The sequence below is a fragment of the Perognathus longimembris genome, chromosome 13 (genome assembly GCF_023159225.1).
Source record: "Perognathus longimembris pacificus isolate PPM17 chromosome 13, ASM2315922v1, whole genome shotgun sequence".
NCBI lineage: Eukaryota > Metazoa > Chordata > Mammalia > Rodentia > Heteromyidae > Perognathus > Perognathus longimembris.
The window spans coordinates 27449646-27468816 of NC_063173.1; the positions used below are offsets into that span (position 1 = coordinate 27449646).

The 19171-nt window shown below is 44.2% G+C and overlaps 1 protein-coding gene across 1 annotated transcript in view; it reads left to right on the forward strand.

Annotated features, from left to right (window-relative positions):
• Nucleotides 1–19171, forward strand: part of Slc6a5 (solute carrier family 6 member 5) — a 53595-nt gene that overhangs the window by 24654 nt on the left and 9770 nt on the right. The window contains exons 8-13 of the mRNA XM_048359953.1: nt 287–421; nt 2720–2823; nt 5553–5677; nt 11632–11744; nt 12474–12605; nt 14057–14156. Of these exons, the coding sequence (XP_048215910.1) occupies nt 287–421; nt 2720–2823; nt 5553–5677; nt 11632–11744; nt 12474–12605; nt 14057–14156 (709 nt within the window). The remainder of the gene's footprint in view (nt 1–286; nt 422–2719; nt 2824–5552; nt 5678–11631; nt 11745–12473; nt 12606–14056; nt 14157–19171) is intronic.

The following is a 19171-nucleotide window of genomic DNA, read 5'->3' on the forward strand; positions in this document are numbered from 1 at the left end:
TTACCTCACTGTACATATAAAGAAACCGAGTTCAATGAGCAAAATAGTTGTCCAAGGTCATACAACTATTTAGAAGATTGGTTCTTTCCATCTTACCAGGCTGCCCTACTTTCAGTATTTGTATAATCAGAGCTAGGAGGCATAAGCTAAAAATATTCACCTTGAGTGGTAGAACTTGGCCCTTCCATCAGAGAGGAGCTCGCACATGCTGGGTGCTGGTCCTCCGTTTTCTGGGGTGGGCTTCGTGGTTTGCTCATCTTGCCTTTCTGCCCAATGGCTCTTGTAGGTGGTGTACTTCACAGCCACATTTCCGTACGTCGTGCTGGTGATCCTGCTCATCCGAGGAGTCACCCTGCCTGGAGCTGGAGCTGGAATCTGGTACTTCATCACGCCAAAGTGGGAGAAACTCACGGATGCCACGGTGGGCATTATTATTCCATGTCTAGCAGATCCTGGGAGGGAGTTTGGGGATGGGCCATATTCTGGTATGCTGTTTGGCAGAAGAGATCGGATTTCCTCTTGGGTCTGCAGGAATCTCCCTGTCTGTGTCTACAATGTGCTGATGATCTTGGCACATTATACACGCAGGAACATCTGATTCACATTCAGATTCCCAGAGTAGGTGTCCTACTATTGCTGAAAGGAAGAATGACATCCTTTTAATAGTGTTGGGCCACCATACTCCATTTGTCTGCTGCTCATTATAGTGCATTGGAAGTAGAGTTTTGCTGGCTGGAAACTACATAGCACTTAGGTAAACTGCAAGTAAGTCTATCATGTTAAAGGCCTCGGACATACTTGAATGCTTTGTGTATGCTGACACAGGACTAGTGCCCAATCGAACTTTACTTTGCATAGTCTGTGCAAGAATATCTGTCTCTAAGGGCTGGGGATATAGCCTAGTGGCAAGAGTGCCTGCCTCGGATACACGAGGCCCTAGGTTCGATTCCCCAGCACCACATATACAGAAAACGGCCAGAAGTGGCGCTGTGGCTCAAGTGGCAGAGTGCTAGCCTTGAGCGGGAAGAAGCCAGGGACAGTGCTCAGGCCCTGAGTCCAAGGCCCAGGACTGGCCTCTAAAATGCACAATCTAAGAAAACTCCAAATGAAGGAGTTATTATTAATGAGAGTGAATTTTTCTTTCTTGAAAGACAACACTGTTTATTCCAGAGTATGTTAAGAACATGTAGTTTGGACTGAATTTGACTGCAGAAACTCTCCAGATAAAGTCAGCTTAAACAAGACAAAAGTCGATCTCATTGTCCTGGTGACTAATCAATGGCCAGTTGAGTGGTCTCACAGTGTCACAGGGACTCAAACTTCCATCTTTGTACTCCACCATTCTCAGTAAATAGCTTTGATATAGCCGCTAAAGCTCCAGCCATCACATCTGCATTCCAGATAGCACAAAGGGGTACTCTGTGGAGAGTGGGGGCAGAGGGAAGAAACCTGAAGGTTGGAGGCGTGGCTCAGGGGGTAGAGTGCCAGCCATTGAGTAAATGCATCAGATACTGAGTTTAAGTCCTAACTTCTGCCAAAACAAAACAAAGAAGAAACCCCTATAAATATTTTCATAAAATTGGCCATTAACTACTTCGTCCGATTATCTTCCCTTAGCTGCACCTCTTAGATGAAGTTACTGGACAGATGGCTGCCTTTAAATTAAGGCATAGCTTTGTATCTAAGGATATAAAGGAGAATGGGTATTGTGAATGGGTACAGACTTAGCCATTACACACTTGAATTTTCTCTTGTCTGTGTTAAACACAGTTTTGATCAGGGTTTAATTTATAAAGAGGAATGAATATCCATGACACAAACCATCTGAAGATGATCAAGAGGAATGGCTGAGGAGAAGCAAGAGGTTCTGCACCCAGCTTCAGAAGGGTGTGGTTTTATGACTCTTGTGGGTTGTAGTGTTGCAACTTTTTTTACTAAGTAAGATTAGGAGCTAAAGACTTTAAGGTGTGCAGTAGCAGATATAATTCATAGGAATTCCAATTTAAAAAAGATTAAAAAAATTAGCATCAATTAGTCACACAAAGAGGTTCCAGTTTAACATGTCTATTGACCTATACAATGCATCTTGATGAGAGTAATTCACTCCATCATTCTCTCTCCTCGCTTGTTTTTTGCTAGAGTAGTCTCAGTGAGCTTTGTTCTATTTGCATACATGTACATTAAACATTTTGATCATATTTGCCCTCCTTCCCTATCTCATATGACACGTTTCAGTTTAGTGATTTTTTTTTGTTAAAATTCATGTTATTTGTTCAAAGAAGGGGACTTCACCATTGTATCTCACACATGCGTAGTCAGACTTTTATCAGCTTGTTCTCTCTCTCTGCCTCTCTCTTAGCCTCTCCCCTTATCAATTAAAAAGAATTTTTAGTTTGTATTCATGACTATAGTTTGCTGCAGCACCTGATCTTTAGGCATCTATCAACTTCAAGAAACGGATCTCCATTCCATCTGGTTGTAAATGGAAAGGCATATGAGTAGGAAATCAGGGTTCCCACTTTCTATTAGAGGGGCCCAAATCTCCCAGGTAATTTACTCCCTTTTGGTTTCAGGCACAAGTGAAGGATAGTTCTCATAGGCATGTGTCCTCAATGTTGTTTTGTCCCTGGGAAGGTAATGCGTGGCCTTGGGCACAGGAACCTCTCCTTGGCACGTCCGTCTTCCTGGGAACCTGACTCTCCTCTGCTTTTGCTTCCAGGTGTGGAAAGATGCTGCCACTCAGATTTTCTTCTCTTTATCTGCTGCCTGGGGAGGTCTGATCACTCTTTCTTCTTACAACAAATTCCACAACAACTGCTACAGGTAGGTGGGGACATCTGCAAGATCCCAAGGCAGTAGATGAGTGAAATTGGGGTCAGAGAACAGAATAGACTGTGTTGTCAGATGCTGGAGGCCATATCCTTGCCTTTCACCTAAGGTAATGCTGGAGCATGAACCGTAACCTAGGAGAAATTACCTGCCAACACCTGGCAGTTAACTTCTGGACCCCAATTTATACCACTGACTGCAACACAAAGTGGGGGCTCAGTGAACACTTATATGATGCCTCACAGCCCCTCTGGACATTGCTGTGCAGTTGGTTGAGTATGGTGACAGTCATTTGTGAATCAGATCATCCATCATAGAATTAGGGAGTAGGAAATTAAACTATTTTGTGCAATTGCAGATATTTTTTTCTAGATGATTTTGAAGGAAAGGCAGCAAAGTACTCTAGAAAGGACACCTTGGAGCGAGATGGGAACCATTTGATTATGACATCACCCTGTACCAAAACTCAAGGAAGGAGCAAGACATGTTATTTTCCAGCATCTGTTTTCTCATCTGTAAAGCACATATTATAAAAATTCATTGGGAATGGGTTAAGAGTATGCAAGTTTATCAGAACAATATAGTATGCACACTAGGTGTTCAAAAGTAGCAGCTGCCATTTCTATCATCATTGTTGCAATTATGTATGAACTAAGAAAGAGACAGATTCAAATCATGTCCTTGTACTCAAACAGCTTCCGATTTAGGTGGGGAGGTGCAAGATCACAGGTGTGCATTCAAGTTCTGACTGTTAGTCACAAGACACAATAGGCCCATTGGACATGAGTTTATTTGATTTTTTTCAAGGTAAACAGAGTAAATTTACTCAAAAGTGAAAGGAAAGCTATCAAAGACAGGTAGAGAGACTCTCCACTTGGAAAGGGGCCACAAGAGGACTCTGAGAAGTTTATTTGATTTTAAGAAAGTACGATGGAGTTTAGTCAGGTTCTAGAAGGGGAAGGGAAAAATGGGAAGGTAAAGGAGAATAAGAGTAATAGCGCTGGGTGTTAGTGGCTTATGCCTGTAATCCCACCTACTTAAGAGGCTGACCTGAAGATCGCAGTTGGGCAGAAAAGTCCTTGAGACTTTTATCTCCAATAAGATACTCAGAAAAAGCCAGAAGTGGCAATAGCCTTGGGCAAAAAAAGGTCAGGAACATTGCCTAGGCCCTGAGTTCAAGCTCTAGGACTGGTACACACACAGAAAAAGAAATAGAGAGGCAAATATGACTGAAGTACATTACATCACGTGTGGAAATGTAATGATAAAACAATCAATATATGCTCATAAAAATCAAACAGGAAGATTTTGGAACAAGAGCCTAGCTCCATGGAGACCTCCAGCACCTGAACTCAGTACTTCCCACCATACCTTAGGGGTAAACAATAATAGTGAGAAACAGTGTGAGTGCTGGTCCCATTAGAACACAGGATGTCTTTGCACTTCAATACCTCTGGTCATTACACATGGAGGGGTCTGAGCATACTTCCTTTTTAGATGATAAACCAGGCATGAGGGGCTCAGGGCCATGCTTAGGTGGGTAATTCATCCTTTGCAGCTGCCACAGAGTCTCCGTTATTCAGTTGCTAATGCAAGAGTTTTGACTGAGGGCCAAACTTTCCTCAAGCATCTTTGAGGCCAGAGGAGAAAGATGGTGGGTAAACTGTGGCCTGGGCTGTCCGGGACAGACTCACAAGGTGAGATTAATGCTGGGGTGGATGGAGAGAGTTTTATTCTAGGTGACAGAGACAGCGTGAGCTGGGATGAGTAGGAGCAAATGGGGTGCTGTATGTGGAGGGAGTGAGTAAATAGGATGGAGAACTGTATAGGCATGGGTCAGGAGGCAACAGGGCCTGAGAGTCAGCTGAAGCCAGATTAGACAGGATCATTGTATTGATTTGTTAGAGCCTCCTTACACATATGCCAGACTGGAGAGTTTCAATCACAGAAGTGTAATATTTCACTGCTCAGGCTAGAAGTATGGGACTAAGGTATTGGCAGAGCTAGTTTCTTTTGAGGTTTGCAGATGGCTGTTTCCTTCTAATTTCCTCACATGGTTTTCGCTCTGTATGTAGCCCTGTCCCCATGTCTTTTTTCTTGTGGGCATCAGACATACTTATGACCTTGTAAAAGACCCTGTCTCCAAATACAGTCACATTCTGAGATATTGAAAATCAGGACGTCAACCTATGAAGTTTTCATGGGGTATAAGATACACAGTTTAACATGTAGCCTTGAAGCTATACTAAGGTGTTTGAACTGCTTTGGTCACACTACTCAGTAACTGTTGATCTGAATCAGGATGAATACCATCAAATGATGACACTTTCCTGTGCACCTTAGTAGAAATGATGATGTGTGGTATGGCAGAAAGAACCTGGCTGACAGCTAGAAAGTCAGATCCAAATTCTACTGCCTCCACTGAAGCTCCACCTCCTACCTTTCAATACACCCAGTAATGCTATTGTATGATGAATCCCTTTCAACTGGGCTGGCCTCAAGCAGTGACCCTCCCAGTCTCAGCCTCCCAAGTAATCGTAAGTGTGACCCACCACACTGGGTTGGGATATATGTTTAGAGATGACATGTCCATACACGAGCACATGTGCTCACAAATATATTTATATATATATATATATATGGCATACAGTCATCTTCCCTTCCCTCTTCCCTTCCCAGTCACAAAACACAATGAATGGCAAACTTTCTTCTCTTCCTTCCAGGGACACTCTAATTGTAACCTGCACCAACAGTGCCACAAGCATCTTTGCCGGCTTCGTCATCTTCTCTGTCATTGGCTTCATGGCCAACGAACGCAAAGTCAACATCGAGAATGTGGCTGATCAAGGTACAGGGCACTTGTTGCCCTGCGGGTGCAGGGCAGGCTCCAGGCTTGCTTGAAGCTTCTTATTTATTCTCTGCCAGGGGTTTGGCCTCTGGAACAAATAGTGGGTACAAGAGCCCCCGAAACTTTGTCTGAGGAGCCAAGATAGGTTCTAGTGGAAGCATACTGCAGATTCTGCAGCATTAGAGCTAGCCCCTCTCTACCTAGAGGATTTACACAAGAAGCCCTGTTCTCTCTCTCTCTCTCTCTCTCTCTCTCTCTCTCTCTCTCTTTCCCTCCCCCCATGTCCTTTCCTTTGTCTTCTCTTACTTCTCTTAATTCTACTCCAGCCCTATTCCTGTTATATTTGCATCAGGTACAAGCAGAGGATTTATTAGGCAAACCAGAGCCCCCAGAGCTGCTGTGGGCAATGTCTACCATGGGATGCCTTGGCTCACAGAGGGCCCTGTGAAAACTGAGCATGTGTGCTTAATGAGCTTTGACTTTTCCTTACGAAGCACTTTCCTGATTGTGAGGTCAAGTATTCTAAGGACTTCTGCTTAGTTAGCAATGCAGACCTGAAACTTTTCTTCCTCCACAAAGAATGGAGAGATTGAATGGTAGTAGATGGATAGATAGAAGGAAGGCTGTAGAATAAATGTTTACCCTCACTCAAATGATCCTTCTGTGAATGGTTAACATTTGTATGTGCTTTTGGCACAAAAGGCTTTTATTTTTATCTCCTTGAATTCATATTTCTAGGACAGCATTTGCAGAGAGAACAGATAAGATTTTTCATTTAACTCCATTCCCACCCAGCCTGGTTCTACAAAGGATGTGGGTATTTGCAAAGTTTCGGTGAATGAAAGACTTCTTTGTGGTGGTGGTTTACTATTTTGGTCTGGTTTTCGAATCAGGCTTTTATGGGATGCTTTCGTGCCTGGGTTTTGGGCTTGGTGCTAAGAGGTGTGGCCACGAGCTTTGGCCATCTTAGAGATGTACCTGTGGGAGCCTTGTCCGCGGTCATCTTCCTTCAAGATTTTCACTGTAGTTCTCAGACAATGGCTCAGATGATGCTACTAAGAGCACTGAACTCTAGAAATGTCATCTTTTGTGTGTGTGTGTGGGTTGACTGGTGTCTTTGGCATTCCACTGATAATTAATTACTGCCTCCTTTTGTGCCTTTTGTGCCTTTTGTGCCCTTAAAGAGTTGATATGCTCCAAGGGTGTAATTATTTCTCCCTGAAGAGTGTGCAACCCACAGAGATGTTTAGTTCTGTAGCTGTACATTAAATTATAGGGGTTCTGGGAGCTGAGCAATGCTCCCCCCTTTTATTGCTTTGAGAATTCTTGAACTCCATGGGAGGCAGGGAGAGAAGGTGAGAAGGCTTTGTTCTCAGGGGTGTCTGAATCACCCCCCAGCTGTCCTGTAACCTCATTTTCTCCCAGCAGAGTTGCTGAAGCAAATAGGCCCTGCCCCACTTTCCAGCAGATCTATGATGTTTTGCTCTGCCTGTGTGTGTGTGCGTGTGTGTGTGTGTGTGCGTGTGTGTGTGTGTGTGTGCGTGTGTGTGTGTGTGTGAGATTATTGAGCTTATTGGGAGCCAGTGGCCAAGTGGCTACAAATGTGTTTACTAAGAGGCAGGTTACATAAATGAACTCTTCTGAACTCTTTCCTGCCCTTGGAGAGAGACTTGGAAGATACTGATAAAACTCAAAGGAAATTTTGTTTATTATGTATATAGTAAGCAGCAGATAATTTTGCGTATTTCTCTATGAATGTTCCCCTTTCCAGTACTTTTCATTTCCTCTGATTGGACAAGGAATAGCCCACTTCTAAGAGGCTCTAACCTGTTGTGTTAATACTTGGTCTCTGACCCAGGGACAATGGGTTAGTTTTTGGGAGAGGGAACAGCAGCCCTTCAGACCTTCTGCCAGACCCTGAGGGGCACTCACACCTGCTCTCACACCAGCTTATCCTATGTCTCTCAGTTTAATGGATGCTTTGAAGGAAGCAGCTCAGATATTTGGAATGAGGCTTGTGTGAAATCCCAGTCCCACACCTTCCTAGCTGTACAATACCGTTCACATAGACACAGTTAAGATACTTCTGCTGACCCAACATTGATAAGTATGTTTTGGTCTTTAGTCAACAGTTTCTCCTTTATGCCTTGACACTATTCTGTTTCATTTATCACTTCCTTCTTAGAGAGGCCTTCCTTCCCTTCCTTCTTTCCCTTCTTTCCTTCCTTCCTTCCTTCCTTCCTTCCTTCCTTCCTTCCTTCCTTCCTTCCTTCCTTCCTTCCTTCCTTCCTTCCTTCCTCCCTCCCTCCCTCCCTCCCTCCCTCCCTCCCTCCCTCCCTCCCTCCCTCCCTCCCTTTTCTTCTCTTTCTCTCTTTTTTTTTTTTTCTGTCAGTCATGGGGTTTGAACTCAGAGCCTGGGCACTCTCCCTGAGCTTTTTTGCTCCAGGCTAGTGTTCTGTCACTTTGAGCCCCTCCTCCTCCTCCTCCTCCTCCTCCTCCTCCTCCTCCTCCTCCTCCTCCTCCTCCTCCTCCTCCTCCTCCTCCTCCCTCCTCCCTCCTCCCTCCTCCCTCCTCCCTCCTCCCTCCTCCCTCCTCCCTCCTCCCTCCTTCCTCTTTCCTCTTTCCTCCTTCCTCCTTCCTCCTCCTCCTTCTTGGTTAATTGGAGATAAGAGTTTCATGGCTTTTTCTTCCCACACCGGCTTTGAACTGTGATCCTTAGATCTCAACATCCTAAGTAGCTAGGATTACAGGTGTAAGCCATCAGTGCCCAGCTGAGGGAGGCATTTCTGTCAAAATTATTGCCCCAAATCCTAGCCACATTAGAATTTTAGGGGTAGATGATGGTGCTGGTGATAAACACAAGCTGTCCTCTCTTCTGTGTCAGCTACAGGGAGGGGAGGCATGATTTTCTTTTTTTTTTTTTTTTGCCAGTCCTGGGCTTGGATTCAAGGCCTGAGCACTGTCCCTGGCTTCCTTTTTGCTCAAGGCTAGCACTCTGCCACTTGAGCCACAGCGCCACTTCTGGCCATTTTCTGTATATGTGGTGCTGGGGAATTGAACCCAGGGCCTCATGTATACAAGGCAAGCACTCTTGCCACTAGGCCATATCCCCAGCCCCCATGCTTTTCTTAAGGATCTGCTTCAGAGAAACCGCTTCCAGAGTCTCCAGCGATCAATGTTGCTGCTTTTGGAAGCAGGATTCATTTTTAGAATCAAACTTGAAACCCTACAGAGATTGTTATCCATCACTGGAATGACAGAGTTAGACTAGGATCGATGAACACAAGTGTGTGTTCCCAGTTATATTGGTTGGTATTCACTAGTAGCTAACTAGACTTCCAGAAATTGCCGTTTTGGTTCCCTATTTACCTAAGGTCAGAAACCCTGCTGATTCAAATGAATACTTTCAGGCATGGTCTATCCCCTTATCTCCATCCAACCATCTGTCTATCACCTGGGTCCCAGCCCTTCTACTCTAAGGCACAGGAGTTCTGGTGGTGTATTCTCAGAGAACTCCTTTATGTGAGTTAGCAGCATGACCAATGACCTGGTCTGTGGGTTGTGATGCATTGTGTTGCTTTATCTTAGTGGCACTCTAGATGAATGAGGCTCTCATTGCAAAGGGAACTCTGAGGGCTCTCTGTTCCAAGTCAGTTGATCATATGCAGTGTTTGTGGATCCCCTCTCAGGGGATGAATTGCGAGGACCTATGTTTACTGAGTTCCTACTAAGTACTAAGCTCCTTACTTTGATTGATATATTTAATGTTCACAGAGTACTATGAGAGTTGGTCCTGTTAGTAACCCATTGCATGGATAAGGAAAGTTGGGTTGATTCAGAGAGGACAAGTGACTCAGCTATGGTCCCATACACAGCCAGGAAGAGGCCATTCATGGGGAGTCGACCTTCTGGCCATTGGGATATGTTGCCACCTATTTCAGCCTCCATCAGATGGGCGGTGTTCCTCCCCCCCCCCCCCCCCCCGGTTTTGGGGCTTGAACTCTGGGCCTGGGCACTGTCTTGAAGCTTTTGTGTTCAAAGCTAGTGTTCTGTCACTTGAGCCACAGCTTCATTTCTGTGGGGTTTTTTTTTGTTGTTGTTTTGTTTTTTGTTTTTGTAGTTGATTGGAGAGAAGGGTCTCATGGACTTTTCTGCCTGGGCTGGCTTTGAACCGTGATCCTCAGATCTCAGCCTCCTGAATAGCTGGGATTATAGGTGTGAGCCACTGGCATCTGGTGGGCCATGTACTTTTAAAATCATTAAACAGTATTATTCACTAGATGACTCTACCCCTCCCCATCTCCAGGCACCCTGGATAAGTGACATTAGTTGTAATGGAGGTTATAAAAAAATAAAGTTTCTTCCCTTGAGTATTAGAGAAACGGCTGATAAAACAAGCTGGATATTTTAAAGTGATTCCTCCCCTTTAAAATAGTCAAATCCTATTCACATGACCCAGGTCCTCCTGTGTTAGCCATTCAAGACCTTTTTGTCTATGTATGGGCCTGACTGTCATCAGCACTGGTGTCCATGTTGTTTTTGCATTCGAGGCCTATTTTGAATTGTAGTTTAATGCATGCTTTTCTTTTATGATTCACAGAGGGAGCTTTGGGAAGCTGGCTCTGAGGTCTGTTTAATATATGCATGAAACAGGAGTGTCTTAGGCATTGGAGGCTTTCTACTTTAAATACCCTCAAGCCCTAGGCAACATTAAGAACCAACAACCTGATAAATTCCAGTTTTAAGAAGTGCTATTATGCTTGAATTATAAAAACTCCAGGTGCTTGGATTTCTGCTTTCCAAATGTGCACTGGCTCTGGGTTATCTCCCTGCTCACATTCACTTGTCTCTCAGTTGCCATTTAGCTCTTTACTTACAAGGGAGCTTGCACCTGCCATGCCTGCTGCTATGTTCGGCTACAGGGATTTTCTCAGGGAGACCATGAGGCAGGTAGGAATGGCTAAATGGCTTTAAGACAGTTGGAAGAATGAAATCTTTGATACCCCTACAAGAATAGCATGTGTTATTCTTAGGGCAATCTGAATTAGGAACTCTAACTATCAAGTTCATTGTCTACTCATAAGGCCAGTGAGTATTGGTGATGCTCAGGGCCCTGAGCTCAGTCTGTTACCCATGTGTTTTCCTTTGTGCTCATACTTCCATTTACAAAATGGGGCAAAACTGAGGCTTAAAGGAATCAAGTGATTTGGCTGGGATTGCCCAGCTGCCAAGTGCTGAAGGTAGATATGGATCAGATTATCTGACCTTTAACAACCAGACACAATCCCATGTCATGTTCCACTGCCCCATTTCCCCAACTAATTTCTGATGGGTTGACATAGTCCCATGTATTTATTTACCAAGTAGGGAAGGATCTTAAAGGTGTTAGACAAATTTATGTATCATATGAATGGCTTCTCCCAGAGCAAGTGTAGTTTAAGCAGGGAGTCAGGGATGTCATTCCATTCATGCCCGAATCCAGAGCAGTGGTTCTCAGCCTCAGAACCCATGGCATTGGGTTGTACAGTTCTTTGTTGCTGAGAGGCTGTCCTTTGCATTAGATAATGCTTAATAGCAGCTCTAGTTCTGCTCACTCTGTCTGTCTGTCTACTTCTACTCACTATAGTCTATCCCAGTCTTGAATATAAAAAATGTCTCTATTCATAGCTAAGTATCCCTTTGTTGATCAATCATATCAAACACTGTTCTAGAGGGTAATTATTTACACCCATCTCATCCAAAAGAAAAATGTACTCTCTCATGTTATTTGCAGAGAGATTGCCTGGTTGAACTGGCAAAATGGGCAGTGATAAATTAAAAAAAAATCACAGATAGTGAGAACAACATATCATGAGTAATAATTTAGGATCTCAGCGGACAGAAGGCCCTGTGAGCTACGGGGAGCTAGACTGTGAGCTGGGCTTGTCTGTGATTGTCTGTCTAATTCCTTTCAGGGCCAGGCATTGCATTTGTGGTTTACCCAGAAGCCTTAACCAGGCTGCCCCTCTCTCCGTTCTGGGCCATCATCTTTTTCCTGATGCTTCTCACTCTTGGACTTGACACTATGGTGAGTCCTTTTCCTCAATATCCTGTGCCAGGCTCCTGCTCAGGTCCCCTTTTCCTTAGTCCTGGCTCCCATTTTCAGCTTAGGGTAGGTTTACAGGTGCCTGAAGGTTTTCCCCTGAGCAAAGTGGGAATGGTGAGGTGCCTCAGAATAACCTTGCTGAGAGCTCATGGGAAGTGTGAAGGAGCTGTCCCCTCTCCTTTCTTTGTTCTCCATGTCAGGTTTTAAGTCTGCATACATCATGCCTTGGCATCATTTCACCAAAGCAAATTCTGTAGAGCTGGGTAAGGGAGAATAATATGAAGTCAATTTTAAGGAAATTGCTGTGGGGCTGAGCCTACTACAAATCATGCTGACAAGCGCTCAGAGTTTAGTTGTTGGGTGCAATGAGGGTTTTTTCCTCAAGTACGAGGATCAAATGCGACGAGGTAACTGGAGGAGAGGAATTTACATCTCATAAATACAAAATGAAACGTAAATGCCCTGATGAATGAACATGAGTGAATACTCTGGGGGCTGGTAGTATGGTTTCTGGAGCTCACATCTTGCTTGAGTTCTTCAGGCTGACCTTGTGAATTTGACTCCTATACGGTCTTTTAGACCCATGGAAGCAATACTAGCCTAGAAACTAGACCTAATGCAAATACAGCTTTCTCTGGTGAGACAGAAAGGGGGTGGGGAGTTCTGAATGAGGTATTTTGGCTCAGATGCTTGTTTTTGGCCCTCCTCTAGTTTGCCACCATTGAGACCATAGTGACCTCCATTTCGGATGAGTTCCCCAAGTACCTGCGTACACACAAGCCTGTCTTTACCTTGGGCTGTTGCATTTGCTTCTTCATCATGGGCTTTCCAATGATCACTCAGGTAAGAGGCCTGCTGGGCTGGTGCTGGGGTGGGACAGGTTGGTGAGGAGCTATAGAAACTCTTCCTTCTTTTAGCTTCAGCTCTCAGACTTTATAACTGTAGCCCAAACCACTATCACTTCCATGTAGATGGCACCATTTCACTAGGGATTCTGACTGCCGAGGAAAAATATGTCACCTTGGCTACTACTGGTAATGCTCCTAGCATTTTAATAATTGAGATGTAACATTCTTGAGCCAACAAGGCAGATGCATCCTGCTGAAAGAAAATGGAAAATATAGCCAGGCACGGTAGTACTTCACATGAAGGCTGAGATACATACTATCTCTAAAACAACAACAAAAGAGAAAATAGAAAACATAAAACTCGGGCTGGGGATATGGCCTAGTGGCAAGAGTGCTTGCCTCTTATACATGAGGCCCTGGGTTCAATTCCCCAGCACCACATATACAGAAAATGGCCAGAAGTGGCACTGTGGCTCAAGTGGCAGAGTGCTAGCCTTGAGCACAAAGAAGCCAGGGACAGTGCTCAGGCCCTGAGTCCAAGCCCCAGGACTGGCCAAAAAAAAAAAAAAAAAAAAAAAAAAAGAAGAAAACATAAAACTCCAAGTTAATCAACCAGATAAGTTTCTAAGATATTACTGATCATATGTGAATCTCCATCATCGCTAGGATTTTTTTCAAGTCCCGAATGTCTTGGTACATTGGCTGTTAACTCAGCATCTCTCTCTCTCTCTCTCTCTCTCTCTCTCTCTCTCTCTCTCTCTCTCTCTCTCTCTCTCTCTCTCTCTATATATATATATATATATATATATATATATATATATATATATATATCTTGCTGTCTCTGTGACCTTGAATGAGTCACCACCCTGGACCATAGTTTCTTCCTCCATAAATGATGGATTGGAATGAGATGTCTCCAAGCCCCATCAATCTTAGAGTGATTTAAATAGTAGGAATAAGGATTAAGATTCATAAGCTTGTGTGAGGAATGCTCAGAGATACGTAAAGGTCAAATGCTGGTTCATGAGTCGAAACGATCACTGATTGCTTACAGCAAAAAGTCAACACTCCAGGAACTCCTCCATACTTTCACATACTTTTTTTTTTTTCACAATTTTTGTCTTTGAGAAATAAGACATTGCCTTACTTTTTTGGTGTGTGTGTGTGTGTGTGTGTGTGTGTGTGTGTGTGTGTGTGTGTGTGTGTGTGATTATGTTATTGATTAATTCTGAGTTTGTCACGGGTCAGCTTTGCTAATCTGGCAACTTCCTTGTCCTTGACCAGGTAAGGTGATGAGGTTACTGCTGTTGGGGGGAGAGGATCCTTTGATGCGTGTATTCTCCTGACTCTCCTGAGGATGGAGAAGCTTCACTATTAGAAGTGGGAAGATAGAGTCCAGCTGGCTCCAGGACCTCTTTGACGTTGTTTGTCTCTCTCTCCCCTTAGGGTGGAATTTACATGTTTCAGCTTGTGGACACATATGCTGCCTCCTATGCCCTTGTCATCATTGCCATTTTTGAGCTTGTTGGGATCTCCTATGTCTATGGTAAGCGAGTCACAGTGCTATTGCCCAGGTTGACCCCCAAATTGGCAAGGCATTCCTGACAAGTAAGGTTTTCCTATTTATAGGATTCAGTCACATCTTTATTTCCCAGGACTGCTCTGATACAGATTTGTTTTATTTTTGAATTAGTGTGCATTTGTACTGCGAGGGGGTTCACTGTGATAACTGCACACATGTACGCAGTGCGCTTTGAACAGATTCATCTCCAGCACCATATTCCTGTGTGGATCCAGATTTAATGGTGATCTTCTAGTCAAAGATATCCAGCCTTTGTGTATGGTCTGACAAATGAACTGTGACTGCCTATGGCCAATAGCCAGGTGAGGGAGGAGGAGGGCAGTGTGACCATGTGGAATTGTTTCCTGGTCTTAGTAGCTGGGGAACACGCATAGCTTGAGGTGAAGAGTTGCTTTGTCGCTTCTCCCTGAATATAATAATGAGACCAGAGACCACTCGACTCACAGATATTTGGGAAACCTTACTAGCATCAGAGAAACTCATGATATGGTATATCAGTGTCACATTTTCCTAAGAATAAACTTCCAGTTTCCTAGAGTTCCTTCTTTCTCCCATTCTCATAGCCATCTGCATGCCATAATCAGTGGGACTATTATCAAGAACAACAAGAACAGTGAGCCATCAGCTGTTGTCTCTTCCATGGGTGCAGTGTTTGTTTCTGAGGTTTGGCCTGGAGGGCTCCTAGTGTGTCCCTCTAGTCAGCAAAAGGAAGTTCTGTTTGATTCAGTACTGATTTCTTTGTGTCTAGAAGAATGTTCAGAATGGTTCCTAGGTTAAGGCCTTCAACTATAGATAAGGCCACAGTAGCTAATATCAGGAAGATAAAACTTTCCAGTTCAGTCTAACAATTTCAAATGCTTCCAAAGATAGCCACAGGCTCTAATATAAAAGGAAATGCAAGCCAGGTGCAGGTGGCTGCCACCTATAATCCTAGCTGTTCAAGAAGACTGACATCTGAAGATCCTGGTTCAAAGCCAACCCACTCAGGAAATTCCATGAGACTCTTATCTCCAATTAACCACTAAAGATCCAGAAGTGGAGCTCTGGCTCTAGTGGTAGGTCATTAGCCTTGAGCACAAAAGCTCAGAGATAGCACCCAGATGCCGAGTTCAAGCCCCAGGACCAGCACAAACAAACAAAAGGAAGTTCAGGACAGGATATAATTTAGAGCACAGGGTTTGGTGTCCTCAAAGGCACCTCTGAGTCTGGAGGAATGGAGTCCAGGCTTGAGGTGTCTGCAGAGCTCTGCTTTTAAAATGAGTGCCCAGCCAAGCTGTGTGTCCATCCTTAACATGGAATGTTAGCCTCCTACCCACAGGGCCACCACAGAGTCTGGTTTCTTTGGAAAACTCATTAAAATGGAGGAGGATCGTGTAAAATCTGGGTACCACTAAAATAAGAAGATATTATGATCATATTTGGATTTTAGTTGAAGATGAATTTTTCTCAGACTAGAGATCACATCCCCTCTGCAGGGAGAGTTTAGTTCCTGGCAAGAGGAATGGGCAGGCATGCCAGCTCCCCTGGTGAGTTCATGAGATCAGGCTGCCAAACCTTTTGGCTGACACAGCAGACGGCACTGTAGCGACTGTGATGGAGACTGATGCCAGAGAGTGGGGAGATTTTAGAGTGCTTTCTACCTGAGCAGAGAATGGCACAAGCCCAGTCCAATCCACTGCAGTGAGTTCTAACATTTTGCCTAGATACCAAAATCCTTGACTTTGAGATATATGAAAAAGTTATCATTTGGAAACAGAAACCCATGTGGGTCTCTAGGTAAGCTGGGATCATTTATTTATAAAGTTGTGAAAAACAGTTCATTTGCGGCACTGCTTAGGTACAGATTGTTTTCGCTTTTACCTGTTTTCTTCATTTAAAAACATGGCTTTTAGCTGTTTTCTAGCTGCTAATTGACACAGAAGGCACATTTGTACAGCTCTTTCCTATTAACAGGCCTGTTCAATGTGCTTTAAAAGCATTACTAAAACAGAAACCTTTTAACATTTCTATTCTTAGAAGTTAAGTAGCTCCCCGCTCCCCTCTTCCCCTAGCCCCATAAGTCTGGTAAGTCTGTCAGTAGATCTCTTGGTTTTGAAAGAATAAATAATTCCCAAGTGTTTCATTTCTTGGCTTATGCTAATTCCTGGGATGTGCTAATTTTCCTGGAGATAAGGCATCTTCTGGTCTCTAGGAGTTGTTGCTACTGGGCCAGATTTCAGAACCAGGGTGACTCTGTGCTGGGCTTGGGCTGGACTTGGCTCTAATGGAGTGTTATGAAGTAAATCTCAGGCAGAAATAGTTGAGATAAGTTAGCATAGTTGTTCAGAGATGAAAAAATATCCCCCACAAGAGTGCAAGTTGTACCCCCCCCTTTCCCCAAGGTTACTTCATTCTGTACTGAAATGATGAGGCTGAAAACTAGTGCAAGGTTAATGTAGGGTAGTTGGATGTTAACAGGAGAAGAAAGAAAAGGAACCCAATTGGTCTAATTGCATTACCTTCCAGGCTGCAGTGAATTGCAGAGATTTGTGTTTTCCAATTATTTCTCATCATCACTCATTTACAGAAGATGCCACTATTTTCTGTATGACAGGCACATTTGTGTGTATATGTGTGTGTGTGTGCAGGTGTGCTAGCCAGTCCTAGGGCTGGATGCTGTTCCTGAGCTTCTTTTGCTCATGGCTCCCTAGCACTCTACCATTTGAGCGACAGCACTACTTCTGCCTTTTTCTGAGTGGTTTATTGGAGATAAGAGTCTTTTTTTTTTTTTTGGCCAGTTCTGGGGCTTGGACTCAGGGCCTGAGCACTGTCCCTGGCTTCTTTTTGCTCAAGGCTAGCACTCTGCCACTTGAGCCACAGCACCACTTCTGGCCATTTTCTATATATGTGGTGCTGGGGAATTGAACCCAGGGCCTCATGTATATGAGACAAGCACTCTTGCCACTAGGCCATATCCCCAGCCCCGAGATAAGAGTCTTACAGAGTTTCCTGCCTGGGCTGGCTTCAAACCACAATTCTCAGTCAGATCTCAGCCTCCCAAGTTGCTAGAATTACAGGCATGAGCTACCAGTGGGTGCCTGGTACCTTTATCAGACTTCATCATTAGATTGAAACCGCTTATTGAAATTCTTAAATCAGCACCCCTCTACGTCTCTTCTCCAGGTGGGAATTACCAACTTTCAAAGGTGAAGCTACCTCAGTTTGCTATAGGAGTGATTCCTTTAACCAATTTTTAAAGTAGTCACTTTCCAGGATCCTGGCTAAGAGGAACAATCCCTGACCAAATGTCCCATCCCCTAACTGTTGGCTCACCACATCTCACTATATAATATATAAGATAGTTGGTTTTGCTCTGTTCACCACTTTGGTTACTTGCTCATTTCACATCCCACCCTAGACTGTCCCTCCACACCCTCATGCGGGTGGTGGTGGTGATGATGGTGGTAGTATATTCCTATCAGGCAATGAATTCTACATGGTGCCCATCCTTCTGGATGAACTTAGGAAGATTTTTGTCCAGTACAGAAGAAAATTAAAACTATAAAAAACCAAAACAAAATAAAACAAATTTCCAAAGCAACCCTAAATTCTCTCCCTCAGAGCTCTACATATCGAAACCATATTTTCTTCTGTGCCCCCCTACCCATACCTATACTTCAATGCCACTTATGTTTTTGACTAGAAAGACATTGGTGTGACCCTCATACTTCAGGAAGTAGACTTCCAGACTCTACGTAGGCTCAATACACACTAAGAACAAGAGGCTCAGATCATACAGGTCAATGTGTGAGTTAGCGTACAGATATTAGGTGTTTGTTAAGTACTCTATGTGTTCCCAGAAACATGGGGAGGGTTGGAGTAGCTTCTTACCTTCAGGTGGCTTTGCCAACTAGCTCCCAAGAAAGAGCAGGCAGGGCAAATGATAAAACAATATAATAAATACAAAATAATAGAATCAACAACCATTAATTCAGTAAGGGACTCAGAAGGGGGCTTGGGTGTGAGGCATGGGGGCAAGGGCTGTGGCTGAATGGGAGATGGAATGAGGCAGAGGTGAAGGGGACTGGAGAGGTTGAAAATCATGAGGGTACAGTCAGGCAGGTTGCTCAAATGATGCCTCGAGGCTGCCGTGGAGGGCCAGTCTCTATATAAGAAGCACAGATAGTAATTGCAGGATTTGGAGTGATCTGGGACAGAGGCTGGGTGTCCAGTTCCCTCATGTTAGGCCCAGGGAGGAAGATGACTTTCTAGGGTCTGAACTGCCCCTGTTACCCAAGACCATCACTGCTGTCCTGGGACTACTTTTCTATAACAAGTTGCCACTTGCTGCAGACAGAGCTCCCATTACCCACTGCTCTGTTCAGCTTGGGGTCAAGCCCTTCTTCCCCTTCCCCTCTGGGGAAGTTTGGGTGCTTTTTTTTTTTTTTACCACAATATCCTTCTTTCTAGAGGTGACTGTGAGCTGTCTTCCTCATATCTAACTGTAACCCGGCTAAGTCAGCGTAACCATTGAAGCCATGCATCTTCATCTCTTAGGGATGATCGATGGTTTTGTGGAGAGGAAGAACTTGGCTACAAGAGCAAAGATGATAACATAAGTTTCCAGAGTCAGCCTTCCTCCTTCCTTCCTGCTCCTTCCCTTTCCCTCCTCTCCCCTCTCCTTTCCTCCCTTTCCTCCTTTCCCCTTCCTACTCTTCTCTTTTTTCTCTCCTCTCATCCCCCCTTACCTTGTCCTGCTTTCCCTCCCTCCTCTTGTCAGTCCCTCCCTCCCTCCTTGGCTTCTTTCCTTCCATTTCTCTTTCTTTCCTTTCTAAGCTGAGGCCTGCTTTCAGTGTTCTGGTATGCTTTTTAAGTGCCTTGTGACTTCTGTTTCTTTGCTTTTTCTTGTATCATCTTGCCCAAGGAGCCTATTGTCTGCAGGTCACTTAGCTGGAGGTACTTGATAAAACACTAAATGAAACAATCACAGAAACAAACCT